This window comes from Somniosus microcephalus, chromosome 7 (genome assembly GCF_052327205.1).
Source record: "Somniosus microcephalus isolate GS21.2 chromosome 7, FLI_Smic_1.0, whole genome shotgun sequence".
Taxonomy (NCBI): Eukaryota; Metazoa; Chordata; class Chondrichthyes; order Squaliformes; family Somniosidae; genus Somniosus; species Somniosus microcephalus.
The window spans coordinates 47634750-47651852 of record NC_140993.1 but is presented as its reverse complement, the minus strand read 5'-3'; the positions used below and the strand labels follow the sequence as shown (position 1 = coordinate 47651852).

Genomic DNA, 17103 nt, shown 5'->3' with positions numbered 1-17103 from the left:
CTTCATCGTCGCTGGGTCAAAATCCTGGAACTCCCTACCTAACAGTACTGTGGGAGTCACCACACGGACTGCAACGGTTCAAGAAGGTGGCTCACCACCACCTTCTCAGGGGCAATTAGGGATCTCAGCTATAGAAGGAAGGAGCTTAGTTTTCATTTGTTACAAAGTTTGGATAAAGGTAGAAAGATGATTTGCTTGATTATCATATTGCTATAGGCAATTTACTATGACAAGTTACCTGTTCGGCCTTTTCACCAGATGAACCAGGCAAACCACGGTCTCCTTTGCTGCCCTAATACATGGGACAGAAGAATAGCAGAGTGTTAGATGCTGGTTGGAATGCAGTAACAAGTCTACTGATAGGGGGGAACAAGGATCAAGATTACTGTTGTTAGCTATGGAATTCCCTCCCTAAACCTCTCCATCTCTCTACCTCTCCTCTTTTAAGTCGCTCCTTAAAATCTACCTCTTTGACCAAACTTTTGGTCATCTGCCCTAATATCTCCTTATGTGGGATGGTGTCAAATTTTGTTTGAAAACACTCCTGCGAAGCACCTTGGCATGTTTTACTACATTAAAGGCGCTATATAAATACAAGTTGTTGTTGTTTAGAATTTCTGCTCAATTTTCTGGCTGGGGCCAATGGCTGTCGTGATTCAGAATAGAGCAGGGAATGAATGGTGCCTGCTGTGGCTAGGTGGACATGGTCACTGGCCAACAGCAGGTGCTCCTTTGTGAAGAAGGAGATTCTACTGTTGTGAAGTCTCAATAGCCAGTCAGTGAAAATTCAGCTGGTGAGAGCAGTGAAGTGAAAACTTATTTCTAATGAGGAAAGATTGAAGAAATTTGACTTGCAGGGGAAACTGTTAAATGCTTTAGTGTCCAAGATAATGAAGGGACTGGCTAGATTGATTCAGGCAAATTGTTCACAATGTTTCAGGGTTCAAATACCAGGGACATTAATTAAAAATCAGATAATAGTAAAAGGGAAAGACGCAGAGAACTTTTTCACCCAAAAATACTGGTCATTTGTGGTCAATTACTTATCAAGTAAGTTCATAGAAGCAGAGCGTGTAGAATGGTACAAGAGATAATTAGATGCATTTTTGAAGAAAGGTGGGATGGTTATAATGAGAAGGTAGTTGGGGTGCAGGGAAGTTATCAAATGTTGGGTCTCATAGCCTGTTCTTGGGCCTAAAATTTCTTACCAATTAAAGGCTGGATTGTGGTTCTGATATTAACGGGAAGGCTGGGAGGGCGCGAGGATGCGCGGTAGCACGGGGAAAACCCGGCAAGGCCGGGGACACGGAGGCCCTGCTGATCTTAACAGCAGGCATCAGTTAAATAATCTGCTGCAGACTCCCGCTCGCCAGCCATCCAAATTGAGCACTTACAAGTGGCACGAGGCCGCACCCGTGGACCCGTGTGGATGGGCCCCGGCAGTCAGCACAGGATGGAAGCTCTGAGCTACCTTTGGGAGGTGGAAGCGGCGGGGGCGGGGGGGGACGGGGGGAAGAGGAGAAGTAAGGATAACAAAGCTGTGATCGGGCCAGCGGGCGCATCATCAGGGGGAGGTGGGGAGCGAGGACAACGGGGCCATCATCAGGAGCAGGGAGGCTGCTCCTCCTGGCCCACAAGGAGCGCTAAAAGGAGCAGATTTTCAGCACTTATCTTGGCCAGTTGGCACCTCTTGCATCGGAACTGATGCCGGGAGTCCCACAGCTTGGGCCTCTCACTCACAGTTAAATTTAAGTCACGATGCCAATGAATTCATTGGGTGCCGGCTTTTCACTGCCAATTAGAACCCCACCTGCCTTACTGAAGTACAAAGGGATCTGGGGGTCCTGGTGCACGAAACTCAAAAGGTTAGTATGCAGGTGCAGCAAATGATTAAGAAGGCCAATGGAATGTTGGCTTTCATTGCTAGGGGGATAGAATATAAAAATAGGGAGGTATTGCTTCAGTTGTACAAGGTATTGGTGAGACCGCACCTGGAATACTGCGTACAGTTTGGTGTCCATACTTAAGAAAGGACATACTTGCTCTTGAGTCAGTACAAAGAAGGTTCACTCGGTTAATCCCGGGGATGAGGGGATGGACATATGAGGAGAGGTTGAGTAGATTGGGACTCTACTCATTGGCGTTCAGAAGAATGAGAGGCGATCTTATTGAAACATATAAGATTGTGAAGGGGTTGGATCGGGTGGATGCGGGGAGGATGTTCCCGATGATGGGTGAAACTAGAACTAGGGGGCATAGTCTTAGAATAAGGGGCTGCTCTTTCAAAACTGAGATGAGGTGGAACTACTTCACTCAGAGGGTGGTAGGTCCATGGAATATGCTGCCCCAAAAAGCTGTAGAAGCTACATCATTACATAAATTTAAAACAGAAATAGACAGTTTCCTAGATGTAAAGGGAATTAAGGGTTACGGGGAGCGGGCAGGAATTTGGACATGAGTCTAGGTTCAGATCAGTCATGGCCCTGTGGGTAGCGGAGCGGGCCCAGGGGCCGTGTAGCATGATCCTGCTCCTATTTCGTGTGTCTAATTCTGTTAGATTCAGGAGATGGTTCTGTGATAGTGGATTGGCGGTTAGGATCAGATCAGCCATGATCTTATTGAATGGCGGAGCAGGCTCGAGGGGCCGATTGGTCTACTCCTGCTCCTGTTTCTTATGTTCTTATGTTTTGCTGGAGCCTTATTGGTGGCCTGATTTGTGTACTCTAAACTTTAAACGGGCGGGAATGGGGTTGGGTTGGGGTCAGGTTGCTTGATCCTGATATTTTAAACCACCACCCACCCCCCACAAACCCTCTCCTGCCCGTCGAGGGTGGGGGGGAGGGGGTTAAAATCGATGCCCGATAGTTTGCCACTCTACCACTATTTTCTAAAGCAGTAATGCTGAGATCATTCGGTATATTCAAAGAATATGGTGAATCAAAGAAGTATTTTAAAATTATTTTAGTTTTCTGATTCTATCTTATAAAATTCAAATTAGAAATTCCTTCGTTATGATGTTCTTTGAGACCGAACAAAACTGTAAAAGGGATTTTAGATTGCATGCTTAAAGTGGTTTATTAAGGTAGTCTGGTGGGACAGGTCACTGGTGTATCAACATGCTGCGGTATGGAGAGAATGGCCATGGAGTTCTCATTACTTCCACATACTGTAGTGAGTTCCTAATCTCAAAAGCAGTGTAGAGTTGATTTCCCCACAGTTCAGATGGGAAAATGGCAATGCAAGACAACCTAGACCATCGTCAAGTACATTCTATCAGTAATGATACCAAAGGCCTTACAGTAGATCACTATGTGCTTCTATTGAGTGTATTGACTGTCCAGCCCTGATATTCCTCTCTGTAGTGCTGGGCAGAGCTTGTTTTCCAGAGAGGCACTACAGAAGAAAAGGTGACAGAAACCCATGTTGGGTCTCTGCTCACTCTGCACAGCCCTGGCATTTCTGCAATAGGCACAGGCCTACTGTAGTATAATGCTAGTGAGGTTGGACGGATGTTCCTGATTCTTCCACCTCTTTTTCCTCCCAGAACCAGAGGGACCAAGGGGGCATGGCAGCAAAGTGAAGAAGACCAAGAAGGAACCGTGCTCAATCTCTCATTCAAGAAAATAGCTGATTTTGGGCTACAAAGCCTTCTGGTTGCTGCTCTCCAGCAGCAGCTGGAAAGCTCTGAAGCCAGCAGGCAGGGCCACAGCCTGCTCAGGCCATGCCAGGGCGTGGGCCTATGCTGGGGGTCTCACTGGGCCATGCAAGGTCTGGATTAGCAGAGCGTATTTCCGGTACACTGCACCTGGGCAAGGAGGAGGGGAGTAATATTGGGGTCTATTTCTCTGACAAGGGACTACTGGCATTCTCACGAAGGGAAGGAACAATACTTTCAGGATCTTTGATTCAGGGAGGTACATACTGAAATTCCTGTTGTATTTTCTTACCGCCATTCCTTGTGGTCCTTGTGGTCCTGGTGGCCCTGATGGTCCTAGGTCACCCTAATGCAAAAGAAAAGTTAATTAATGTCAAACAATAAAGGTATAGCTGTGAGTATGAAGCATCTCAATTTATTTTAAAATGAGTGAATGGAGGATAATATACTCCTGAGAAGGTTAATAACAAGTCAGGTAGTGCATGCAGATGTGCTTCCTGTGATAAAGCATAGAATTTTTAGGAATTGGCTCAACAACTCCATTCCTTTCTGACTGATCTCCACTTCACTTAGTCACCATCTTAGCATGTCCCTTAGTCACTGCTCTATCGAGAAATGCAACTTGTTGCCTCTTGAATTTGTTTATGTGGCCTTACTCTATTCCACAAGCCAATTATTCATTATCGAAAAATTCTATGTCGGTTCTCCCTTCTTACTTCTAACTCTCTTATTTTAAGTTGTGTCCCCTAGCATTTGAATCCTTTGCCACAGTGAACAATTTGTCAATCTCAAAATCAATTAGTTCTCCTTGATTTCTCCCCCTTTCCAAATAAAACAAGTATAACTTCCTTAATACAAAAAGAAAATACTGCAGATGCTGGAAATCTGAAATAATAACAGAAAATGCTGGAGATACTCAGCAGGTCAGGCAGCATCTGTGAAGAGAGAAACAGAGTTAATGTTTCAGGTCGATGACTTATTCAGTTCTGACGAAAGGTCATCGACCTGAAACGTTAACTCTGTTTCTCTCTTCACAGATGCTGCATGACCTGCTGAGTATCTCCAGCATTTTCTGTTTTTATAACTTCCTTAATCTTCCCTCATAACTTAAAATCACAATACTGGAATTGTCTTGGTTTTTCATCTCCAAGCCCTTAAAGTCCTTATTATTAGCAACCAGCACTACATACAGTACTGTCAGCATTTATACTTCAACATAAATGGTTAGTGGTTAAAACAGGTTTATTTTTGCTAAGTTTATTAGTCAGGAATTTAATCTTGCTTATGAAGCCTTTTATGTTCACATACCCTTTGTCCAACTTTTCCATCTTTCCCAGAGGGGCCTGGATGACCGTTGCTTCCTTTGAAGCCTGGTACTCCTGGTAGTCCAGGCGGACCTGCTGGACAGCTGGTACACAAGTCCTGAGAGAACAAAATGAAAATGACTTCAGAAAGTATTTATTATTGTTCCATTGAACGGAAGAAGCCACCCAGTTTGCATGACCCAATTTAACAGTAGCTCCCAATCCACTGAGATTTGAGATCACTGGTAAATTAATTCCAGATTAATTTTGTAATAAAGAATGTAGAATCTCCTTGGATTCCTCATCCCATAATTCCACGCTTCTCCCTGAAGGAAACCAAGCAATGGATGATGGCAATGGAAGTCTAATGAGCTTCCCTAACCAAATACAAATACAAAGCAATCTACGTGGCTGAATTTTGGGGCAAGCCAGATGGCCGTGGGGCAAGATAGAATAGTGATGCAGCACCAACATGCTTAACAACAATGAGACAATCAGAAAGATGGTTGTCTAGATGTATACTTTGTAGCAGAGAAATTTGTAAATAAGCCTCCCTGGTCTAAATACAGATAAAAAGATACTCCTACCTACTGCCAACCTTACCAGCTGTTCAAATGGCATCCCAATCATAATCAAAGTTCACAAATAAGGAACTAATCTAAAAAAAAAAATGCCACCACACGATCTTCAGGTTGGGCTTCCACCCATGGATGTTTCTGCTACTCATGTGCTATAATTGAGGTTTAGGCCATACACGGTGTATTGTCCGCAATTGAAAGAATAGGTTTGAAAGACTGTAAATCCAGAAGGCCTCCCTAACCCTAAACTAGAAATACGTAGAGGGAATATACAGAGCAGATGTTGGCTACTTCTGTGCAGGGAATAAAAAAGAAACCATTGTGTCTCTCTAATGCACACCCAGCACTTGGGTCATGAATAGCGAATATGCATTTATATAGCACCTTTCTCCACCTCAGGATGTCCCAAAGCGCTTTACAGCTAATGAAGTACTTTTTAAGTGTAGTCACTGTTGTAATGGGGCATCAAATTTAAGGTACCACAAATAGCAATGACATAAACTTTTTTTAGTGATGTTGCTTGAGGGATAAATATTGGCCAGGACACCGGAAAAACTCTTCTTCAAATAATGTCATGGGAATCTTTTACATTCACATGAAAGGGTAGATGGAGCCTTGGTTTAAGGTCTCATCTGAAAGACGGCATCTCTGCTCCCTCAGTATTGCAATGAAGTGTCAGCCCAGATTACATGATTACATTTCTGGAGTTGGGCTTGGATCCACGTCCTTCTGACTCAGAGGTGAGAGTGTTGTCAAGGGTTCACCCGAAACGTTGACTCTATTTTCTCTCCACGGATGTTGCCTGGCCTGCTGAGTTTTTCCAGCATTTTCTGTTGTTATTATAATAAAATATATGGGGTAGTTTAAAATCAAAACAAGAAGTGATCTCTTCTAATGATAGGCCACCTTTACAACTTCGGCTTAGCATTGTGGTTACAATGAAAATCTATCCACCTATGTCACAACCATATGACCAAGAGGGAAAATTAGTTCATATCTGTCACTAGTCATGATATGAGTTGTGCTAGAGGTTGAGTGTTTTTCAGTGTCTTACAAGGCCATCTAACACATAGGGTTGAGTTTACGCTACTTATATCAGCACAATATGAGCAGAATTGGCCGAACCAGCGCAAAAGATCAGGGCCGAGAAATTCAGTTGCGTTTGCGCCCACTTAGGGGCGAAAGAGTGGGTTGCGCCGGAAGTTTTTTAGTGCCCGAAATTAAGTTGGGCCATAACATCGGCGTTAGCCGGTAGCGCTGCGCCGGCACCGATGACGTCATCGGTGTGTGCAGCGCCCCGGTTCCAACGCGATTCCGTTCCGAAGGCCAAATTCAGTTGCGGCCGCAAACAACGTTTGGAAAATGGGGCCTTGCAGCTCCGAGAGGCCGGCGCATAAAGGTGGAGGGGCGGCCGGCTGCTTTCCCGGCGGCCGCATGGCCGCACCTCCCTCCCCGGACTCCTGCACCACGCCCCCGCGGCATTGCTGTCTGACTCCCGCGAGCCCGGCACTTCTCCGTGGTGCCGGGCTCATTTGCCGGGGGAATCCAGCGGCGATCTCACGGCTGCAGGCAGCTCCTCCTTAAGAGAAGGAGGAGGCCTGCAGTACCCCAGCCTGCCGCACCGCATCGGGTGGCGCAGCGGCAGCTGGACGCCTGAAATAGACTTTCATCGCCCCAAGCGAGGCGGCCAAACCCTGCAGTAGCGCCCGCCTCCGTCTTGGCCCGTCGCAACTGAATTTCAGGCGGGCGCTGCGGGAATCCGGGCGAGCGCTAAATTTCGGGCGCTGAAGACCTGGCGGGGCCTTACTGAATTTCTAGGCCCAGGAATTTTAAACATAGGTGAATTACGCCCCAAATCACTTACGCTCATGTTTTCTGCTTGTTCAAGATTCAACTTTCCCCAATCAGGCCCCGCCCACAATACTGGCCGTGTCACCAGGTCGATATTGCGAGATTCCGCCGCTTACGCTGGTTCGGGAAGGCTTTTTAAATTGCGCTCATTTTCTGAGGCGCACAGGCACTAGTAGGCACGTTTTAAATGTTTTTCATATCAAAATATTTGCTAAGAACCTGACTAGTCTACATTAATGACATTATTAAATGGTTCATTATAGTTTTTATAATAGTAATTTTCAGTGATTTTAAATCAGGTTACTCACAATTGGAGGACTGGACAGACACCCTTATTAAAAACTCTTATCTTTGGTGAGAAACCCCTTTTCAGCTGTATTAATAAAACTGCACCAGGTTACCACTCTTAAATACATCAAGGAATACTTTTTAATGGAAAGAAACAACTAGTTTCTATTGTGTTGCCTGATTGCACTGGTTCATGGAAGATTTTACGTTTGTGATTATGCAAATGAATTTTAGCGGGAACTTGAAGTCTAACCTAACCAGCGCAATTTCAAGCGCAATTGTGCTGCAATTTCCCAATTGTGCCCAAAGCGGAAACTCTACCCTACTCTGTTTACTCTTCATCAAAAGTCTTTGGAAAATGGAGGAAACCCATCAGTTCAGAGATAATGTCCAAACTACACAATAAAAAAAGCCTGTAAGTATAATCATCTTAACTTACACTTATTAACTGTACTGAAAATTCAGTGAACTCTTGCTATTCAAGTTATTTCCTTAACTAATGAGTGTTAAATATTACTCCTATATTTTACAGTTTTGGAAGTATGTGGAACAGGTAACACACCTTGTTGGGCCACTGGGAGCATATTATCAGGAATGCTTACATTTTTCAGCGTGATCAGTACAGTAGTCTTATTTCAATTTTCAATTGGAGGCATAGACAAGAGTTCATTATAATATCTCACGTGCAGTAGGGCGCCTCCCCCTCTTAATCTGAACAGCCACCCAAATCCCCATCTTTATTTAAAACACAATTGATTAACTGGCACTTCAACTCACAACCTCCTGGTGTGAAAATTACATTATCAGCACCTCACTTGACAGCCGATTACTCACCGCAGTAATGCAAACAATCATCTTTTAGCAATATTCATTACTGTTTATTGACCACCAGAATTTATGATGTCATACATAATGCTTGATTAGTCAATTATAAAGCCAGAGTCATTGACATTCCATATTACCTTACGATTAATAAGATCAGGAGATAATCTTACAGGATAAATCTTAGGGTAATATTTAATCAACCACTGTGACATCATTGCAAAACAGTTCAATAACTGAGAACAGTAGCAATAGGTGTAATAATAGGAATAGGAATAGTAATAGCTGTAATTGTAATAGTAAATGGAAGAATATAGCGGCACATTTTTCAATATTGTTATTGAAAAATGCAAGCATGGAAGAACTTGCAGGACTTTTTTTCCAGAATAGCAGAGAAAGCAAGAACTTTACCAAATCCTGGATGTATTTTTTCCTGAACAAAATGTAATCGTTTTTTACGAGATGCTGACTCATTAATGCGAGGGGATGCCAGCATTAGGGAATTAAATGTCTCTCTTTCTGTCCCTAATGACTGCTACAGGTAGTTCATGATAAGACATGGCATAGTCATTGACATAAGAAAACTACTAGGCACTTGGTCTAAGCGTTAAACAAAGCTTTAATCAACTGTTTTACAACATGGAGGTTTCGTTGTGTCCTTCACTAATTCCTGTTAAGAATGTCCTGCGCAAGCTGGGCCCGTGCTCGAGTATTTATACTCTCCCTGGACAGCGCCACCCGCAGGCCGCTCAGTATTATTTCATAAGTCTTTCTTTCATGAATGACCGATTTATGTCAGTCATCATGAGGGTTTTCCCCAGCATTGGATCAACCACCTACTGCTCTAAACCTCCCTACATTGTCTCCCTGTGGCCATTTTACATGAGGCCACCAAAACACTCACCTTAATCCTGGTATCTAGCTCTCCCCTTGAAATAAGAGGTAATGATGCCTGTAGGTCAGAAAATACTATTGTATTATTTTTATCAATAAAGTAATTTTACATGCAATGTTGGTTATGCTTCTTTTTTTCTGTTTCTTTTTTGGCATCAATTTATACAGGAATCGAATATGGTAAAGTTAGCATCTTCAGTTTGGTGGCTAGATGCTACAAATGAAGTTGCTGAAAGAGCGGGGAAGAAGATAAGAAAAAGAGGCATGTTGGTAGTCAGAAATTTAGTCTCGTTGGTGAGTGGGGAGATATGGGTCCAATCTCCCACTCTGTTGAGCTCCTAATCTTTACTTTAATCCTGTACTGAATTGCTGAGCCTCCCCAATCTCCACAGCCACATGTACGTGGATGTGCAGCCAGCATCTTCCACAAGTTCAGGCTCTCAGCAGCATAAACGCCTGAGTAGGGCAGGAATTTCCAAGGATTCTGTGCCCACCATTAGTTAGCCTGCCTGTTGGTCAATCTGAATGGCATCAGACACCATCTTGCAGGGAAACTCGGGATGAAAATGGCAGCAAGAAAGCAAAATATTTTACAAAGGCAAAATGTGGATGCATTCCAAATTGCAACACCAGGATATCTTCAACATAGCCCTATAAAATTGGGATATATTTCTAAAATTGGGGCACACGAGAGGTATGCTTCCATTTAAAGAAGTCAGAGGGAAAGTCATCCTTTGGTCCCTCATGTGTGCCTTCTGAGGGGCAGTACAGAGTACCAGTGAAAGAGACCTTGGAACAGGTCACACATAGAATGGCGGAGCAGGCTCGAGGGGCCGAATGGCCTACTCCTGCTCCTATCTTCTATAGTGCTTCCTCTGATCCACATGGTGAGAGTTCTGGGAAGCCAAAGTGGAGGAAAATGAGCTCAAGAAGAAAAAAGGGAGAGAAACAAGGAATTATAAAAGGTAGTAAAGGAGACAAAGGTGAGAAATAGCAAGTGGTAACAGCTACTGACTAAAATAAAGATTAAAAAAAATAGAAAAAATATTTCAACTCACAATAACCAGCCATAAGTTAGGAAAATTGAAAATAAATGCAACTAGATAAAAGCAAGTAAACAGCACGAGAGTGAGCAAAAGGAAAATGTTTCTGGAAAAGGTAATAATGGCACAAGAAGAAAAGCTCACATACAGGCTCTCCTGGAGGTCCTGGCTCCCCTCTATGACCCGGTAAACCCTGCAAAACAAAGCAGAAACCACCTCACAAGTAACAATCACTTTAGTTGCCAACAATACTTTGATACATCTTTTTTTTTTATTCGTTCATGGGATATTTATTGCCCATCCCTAACTGCTCTTGAGAAGGTGGTGGTGAACCGCCTTCTTGAACTGCAGAGGGCAGTTAAGATTCATCCACATTGCTGTGGGTCTGGAGTCACATATAGGTCAGACCAGGTAAGGATGGCAGATTTCCTTCCCTAAAGGACATTAGTGAGCCAGATGGGTTTTTACAACAATCCGGTAGTTTCATGGTTACCATTACTGATACTAGCTTTTTATTCCAGATTTATTTAATTAACTGAATTTAAATTCCCCAGCTGCCGTGGTGGGATTGGCGCTCATGTCTCTGGATCATTAGTCCAGGCATCTGGATTACTAGTCCAGTAATGTAACCACTATGCTAACATGCCCCGTTCAATTCCAAATTGTTGCAGCCTACAGAAAATCTTGATGGACTAGTTCAGAGGTGGGGGTTGGGGTGGGGTGATGGAGGCGGTTACCTCCGTCTGCCTGTTGGACTGTATGTTACGCACATCATGCTGGGGTTATGAGAAATAGTTCTCATTAGCAAAAAAAGAACTAAAGGAGCAATTGAGTTGAATGCTGCAATGTTGAACATTAGAGTTTATGATGTTCCAATCAGTTTTACAACCACTCTTTTTAAAAAATAAATTATCATTAAGATTGACGACTGTTGTATCCTTTTCGCTGACTCCTCAAGGAGACCGATTCTGCGATACAGCTCCATGGGCACAGGAACCCTCTGGCACCTGCCAACTGTCCATTTTTTTCATTTATTGTTCCAAACTCTGAGTGCCAACAGGGTATTCGACCAGCAAAGGGAATCAAATCTGTGCCATCTCCAACTGGTGCTCAAACGTGTAAACTTTCAAGCAACGTCACTGGATAGAAATCAGGAGCAGCAACATTGAATTAACTTTCCCCCCTCCTTATCCCATAAGATGCCTTCCATTGCAGTTAGCTAGACAATTGACAGAGCAAGTGTGAGTTAGGAGTACATGGTTGAGGAAGGTACTATACTGAAAAGCGCGCCCAATATATTTGAACAGTTTTAAAGAGAAAAATGCCCTGTGACACTTTCTACTTCAAAGGCATTGACCGTGTTTACTTTCACAAAATATTCAGTTTTACAATGACCTTTAACAACATTATGAAGATGGGAAAGGGATAAAGGAAGACTCCAGTAAACTTGAGTGTAAAAATAAAAGAGCACCAATACTTTATGTACAATATCCCTCTTTAGCCATCCTGGTGCGCATTTGCTTTCCCCAAACCAGAAAGGGGCATTTGGGGAATAATTAGCCAGTTATTTAGTTGGTGATGATAAAAATAAGTTACGTGAATCAAAAATCTTTTCCCTTCCATCTTCTCCGAACAATATATAAATAGGTCAGCACATTCACATTGTTAGCCTACTAAGCAGGCTGATAGTTAAATATCACACTGGGAGAAATTTTGGCTTTTGCCGATAGTGTAAAATGTGCGGTTTTGGCTTGGCCACCCATTAAACATCTGTTCCGATTTTCGTTTCCATCAACTTCAATGGGTGGCCGGGCTGGTATTGTACGTTTTACACTGTCGTCTAAAGTCAGAATTGTCCCCATTGAGAGCGGGACACTTCTTTATTTGAAATGTTTTTCCTTCCCTTAGCTTCATTTGGATCTTCCTGTGCCAGACACCACCCACTGGAAGAGAGAGCGACAGGCTAACCTATTCTCGGGGCTCGATCAGTGCCACTAAGGAGTGTGTGAGAGCAGGCTGTGCTGGCTTTTCTTATGACTTCCCTTCTTCTGTGTTAGTTAATCAGGGATGGAATCTCACTGCAATGGGCTCTGTAGTGTTGGTTAGTGTGTGACAACTTAAGCTACTGGATTTTTTAAATGCAGATGTGACAGTATTCTTATGAATTTCAGCAAGACTTACATCATTTCCAGGGAGGCCTTGCTGGCCTGTGGTTCCAAATGAACCTCTTGGACCCTGGCAAGTAAAATAAAAAATTCAGTTTCGTAAAGAATCAGCTAAACCATCTAATGCAAGTAATAACTTTGAAACAGTGCTGCTGGGCGAATTCAAATGTAAATTTAAACAACTTCCACATAAAAAGAGCTTAAGAGTAAAAAAAAATATATAGGTGTGTGTCACCAAGGTAATGGGCTTAACAAGACATTTTGTAAATAGGCAGTGCTGGGTAGTTTTCCCTTCCAAGTTCCTCCCCATTTCTGCTGAAGGTGCTGTCTTGTGCTGGGGCATGGTTCCATGGGCGCTGCCATCCTCTGGTACCATGCTCAAGTGGTTATTCGGGTGGGAAAGTGGAGGTGAGGTTGAAGATCAGCCATGATATTGAATGGCGGAGCAGGCTTGAAGGGCTGTATGATCTTGGTCCGACCATGGGTGACATCACAGCCGAATCTGATCCTGTCTTTATCCAACGGCCACACACATCGACTTTTCAGCAAGAATCGCTGCACAGTGTTCTGGAGTGGGACAGGCGTTTCCCCCTGGTCATCACTGGTCTATGTGGCTCAGTTACACCGACGAACCAGCACAGACATGACGGGCCGAATGGCCTCCTTCTGTGCCGTAAATTTCTATGATTCTATGAAACTGTCAAGGCAATTAATAACCAAGGTAAAAAAAAAGTATATTGAGGTGGTCCATGATACTGCAGTGACAATACTTATTGCAATGCCAACATGCCAATGATGGCGAGGCTCCTTAGCTTTCCTTAGTAGGCAATAAGCCTCTCTGAAAATTGCTCAGTGTGGGATGTATTGGTCTGTGCATGTTTCTTTTGTATGCTTTGTGTAACAAAATCATGTACTCTTGTAAAATTATGAGGGGAAACTTTTATGGGGTTTGCATTTAGACAACCCAGCACAACTGGGAGTCAAAAGGGGTCATTTTAACGCTGCCTGCAGCTAAAATTGTCTGTGGACGTACCAGCCATGGTTCGGCTCTCTTCTCGCAGATTCCGATTGTAACCTGCTCTTCTGAGTAGGCAGGAAGGACACTGGCGGGGTCCTTCTTTAAATATGCAGATCGGGTTTCGATGATGTCATTAAGGCCTAACTGCTATTTTAACCAGAGGCCTGTGAGGGGAAACCGTTGTGGCTTTTCTGCCAGGCCAACCGAGCGGGAAGAGGAGTCAGGCCCAAAATGGTATGTTCTTATACTTTTTTTTTACTTTCAGGGCTAAAACAGTTGAATTATAAGGACAGGTTGCATAAACTTGGGTTGTATTCCCTTGAGTTTAGAAGGTTGAGAGGTGACCTAATCAAAGTGTTTAAAATGATAAAGGGATTCGGTAGGGTAGATACAAGGAAATTATTTCCCTGGGTGGGGGAATCCAGAACAAAGGACTTCCTCTTAAAATAGGAGCTAGGCCATTTAGGACTGAAATCAGGAAACACTTTTTCACGCAAATAGTGGAAATCTGGACCTCACTCCTGTAAGAACACACTATTTGCTGTAAATGTTTCTGTAACTTGACCACACTTAAAAGTTGACCACATTTTATATACCATCATGCTTCGTGAGGCCAAGAAACTGGTTGCTGAGATGTTATGGTTGTAAGCTGTGAAAGCTGCCAATTGTCTTTCAACAGATAAGGAAAACAGACTTTGAAAGTTCTGTGGGAATAGACTATTGAGCTGTGGAATCAGTGCAAAAACAGAAACACCGTCAGACTATGGAATGTAACTGGCCTTGAAGCCCACGGATGCTTAATGGACTATTGATAAGAGTAACTGAAAAACAACTAATGCCATATAGTTAGGGACATGTATGCAGTGGGAGGGTTGCCAAGTTTTGGGGTATAAAAGATGCTGTTTCAAGACACTCAGGGCTGCAGCCGGGCGACCTGGTCAGTTGCCAGAAATCATACGGATTGACCTGTCGCTGGTGTCAGTACGTATGTGGTGTTTTGCTTCAGCTTAAAGTAAAGGGATAGCTCTGTGTATGCTGAGGTATAATTGGGAATTGTTATACGCTACATAACTGTTGGATGCTTACTTGTAATCTGTTGCTGATGTTTAAGTAAAAGAAGTTTCACAGATTCATTGGGTTTTGTGTTGTCTGTTTGACGGGTCTGAACTTTGGAAACTGTTGGACGGGGCAAGGGGCGATTTCCGCAAGTCTTACACTCCTCCAAAAGGCTGTTGATGCTGGGTCAATTGAGATCAATAGATTTTTGTTGGGTAAGGGTATCAAGTTATATGGTGCAAATGGAGTACAAATACCGATCAGTCATGATCTAACTGAATGATGGAACAATACTGAGGGGCTGAATGGCCTACCTCATTCCTATGCCTGCCAGGAGGAGCAGGAGTGGCTTTCCTTTCAACTGGGAACCAGCTTGCATTATGTTTACAGCATAAGAAAGTGCTTTGCCTGCTGAAGGCAAGCAGTGCCAATCAATACCACGAAGCAGTCTGCTGAGAGTGTGTTCGGCATTGAATCTAGCAAAGAGCAGTCACAGACATGATGGGCCAAATGGCCCCTTCTGTGATGCAAACTTTTATGGACACATTGCAACTGATTGATAATTGAACTCCATTTGCACCATATAACTTGATACCCTTACCCAACAAAAATGTATTGATCTCAATTGACCCAGCATCAACAGCCTTTTGGAGGAGTATAAGACGTGCGTATATTGGACAATCCAACTGAATCTTGGATTTTAAACTTTGAACATAACTGTTTAACAAAGGGATAGATTGTTTGTTGTTATTGTGCACTGTTTAACTTACAACTCTAATTACTATAATTAACTGAATGTTTCCTATCACTGTTATCATACCGGGTGGCCTCTTTCACCATGTTCTCCTGCAGGGCCCTAAACAAAAGAAAACACAATGTTATTATTATTAAAAAAGATATAAATTCACCATTTCTGGTGGACTATTTCTCTATATAGTAATGAACAGTTAGGAGTGAGAAATGGGTCGGGTCGAGTCCACTCTTGTACATGGTTTGTGAAAGGAGCAGGATTGGTCAGCATCCCATGTTCTTTTATATTCCCAAATAAGGTTATAATGCATTTGTGTTGCATCTTTCAGGACCTTCAAAGTGCCCTTTGAAGTGTTATTGCTGTTGAAGGCAAACACAGCAGCCAATTTGCACAGATGGGATTTTAGGGGTCAGATGGCATCTCAAAAACCAAAGTTTGAGTGGCTGATCAATGTTGGATCAAGGGTGTATTTACATTACTACTGTAGACATTTGGCTTTGCACTGGCGTCATAGTTATAAGGACTAGCTTCCCAAGACATGCATGAATTGAATAGATTGGGCCTATACTCTCTGGAGTTTAGAAGAATGAGAGATGACCTCATTGAAACATATAAGATTCTGAGGGGGATTGACAGGGTAGACACTGAGTGGTTGTTTCCCCTGGCTGGAGAGTCTAGAACTAGGGGGCATTGTCTCAGGATAAGTGATTGGCCATTTAAGACTGAGATGAGGAGGAATGTCTTCACTCAGAGGGTTGTGAATCTTCGGAATTCCCTGCCCCAAAGGACTGTAGATGCTGAGTCGTTGAGTAAGTTCAAGGCTGAGATAGATAGATTTTTGGACTCATGGGGAATCAAGGGATCGGATGGAAAAGTGGAGTTGAGATTGAAGGTCAGCCATGATCTTATCGAATGGCGGAGCAGGCTCGAAGGGCAGTATGGCCTACACCTGCTATGAATTCTTAGCTCTTATGTTCTTATGAATTTCCAATACGTACTTTTAGTGTGTGAGGCTCTCTGTTGGGAAGTCAGACAACTCCCTATAGTGTAAATGTAGCCTAAATCCAGAGTGAAGACCCAAGGTGACTCCAGAGTGAAGTGAGCTTCCCTGGAGGAGGCACACTCACACTGCTGCACTCCAGAGACTGGTCAGGCTCTTTCTCCAGACTTACACTATACAGGTTTAATCATTGATGTGAGTTGGAAAATGCTTTGCACCAACATTAAATTTGTAGGGTAAAAATCCCAAAAGTTACAGCATTTTATCCGCTCTACAGTCTTAAGAAAATGCTATTAACAATTAGAGCTGAAATAACGGAGTTATATAATAGCTGATTGTGACATCATCAGGACAGATTAACATGAAAGATTAATAATTTGTAATGATCTACAAGAAGGTATATTTTCCTACATTACAACAGTGACTACATTTTAAAAGTACTTCATTGCCAGTAAAGTGCTTTGGTTGTGAAACCGACTATATAAATGCAAATCCTTTCTTTAGGGAATGATGGTTAGAAGGTTCAGATGTGGTCATGAACTGAAAAACATCCAGTTCAAGCAATTTCGATTTGAACCTCAAATTAGATGATTTTCATCGTTATCCCCGGCCTGTGCCTTTAAGTAAGTGTAGTATGGGGAAAAAGGGCTTGACTTAGGGAAAAAAATCAGAGAACAT

The 17103-nt window shown here is 43.0% G+C and overlaps 1 protein-coding gene across 1 annotated transcript in view; it reads right to left on the bottom strand.

Annotated features, from left to right (window-relative positions):
* The window catches only part of col22a1 (collagen, type XXII, alpha 1), a 407180-nt gene that overhangs the window by 49340 nt on the left and 340737 nt on the right, over positions 1-17103 (bottom strand). Inside the window, exons 39-45 of the mRNA XM_085992460.1 lie at positions 15495-15530; positions 12617-12670; positions 10584-10628; positions 9403-9450; positions 4964-5077; positions 3948-4001; positions 239-292 (exon numbers count right to left, since the gene is read on the bottom strand). Coding sequence (XP_085848586.1) covers positions 239-292; positions 3948-4001; positions 4964-5077; positions 9403-9450; positions 10584-10628; positions 12617-12670; positions 15495-15530 — 405 coding nt within the window. The remainder of the gene's footprint in view (positions 1-238; positions 293-3947; positions 4002-4963; positions 5078-9402; positions 9451-10583; positions 10629-12616; positions 12671-15494; positions 15531-17103) is intronic.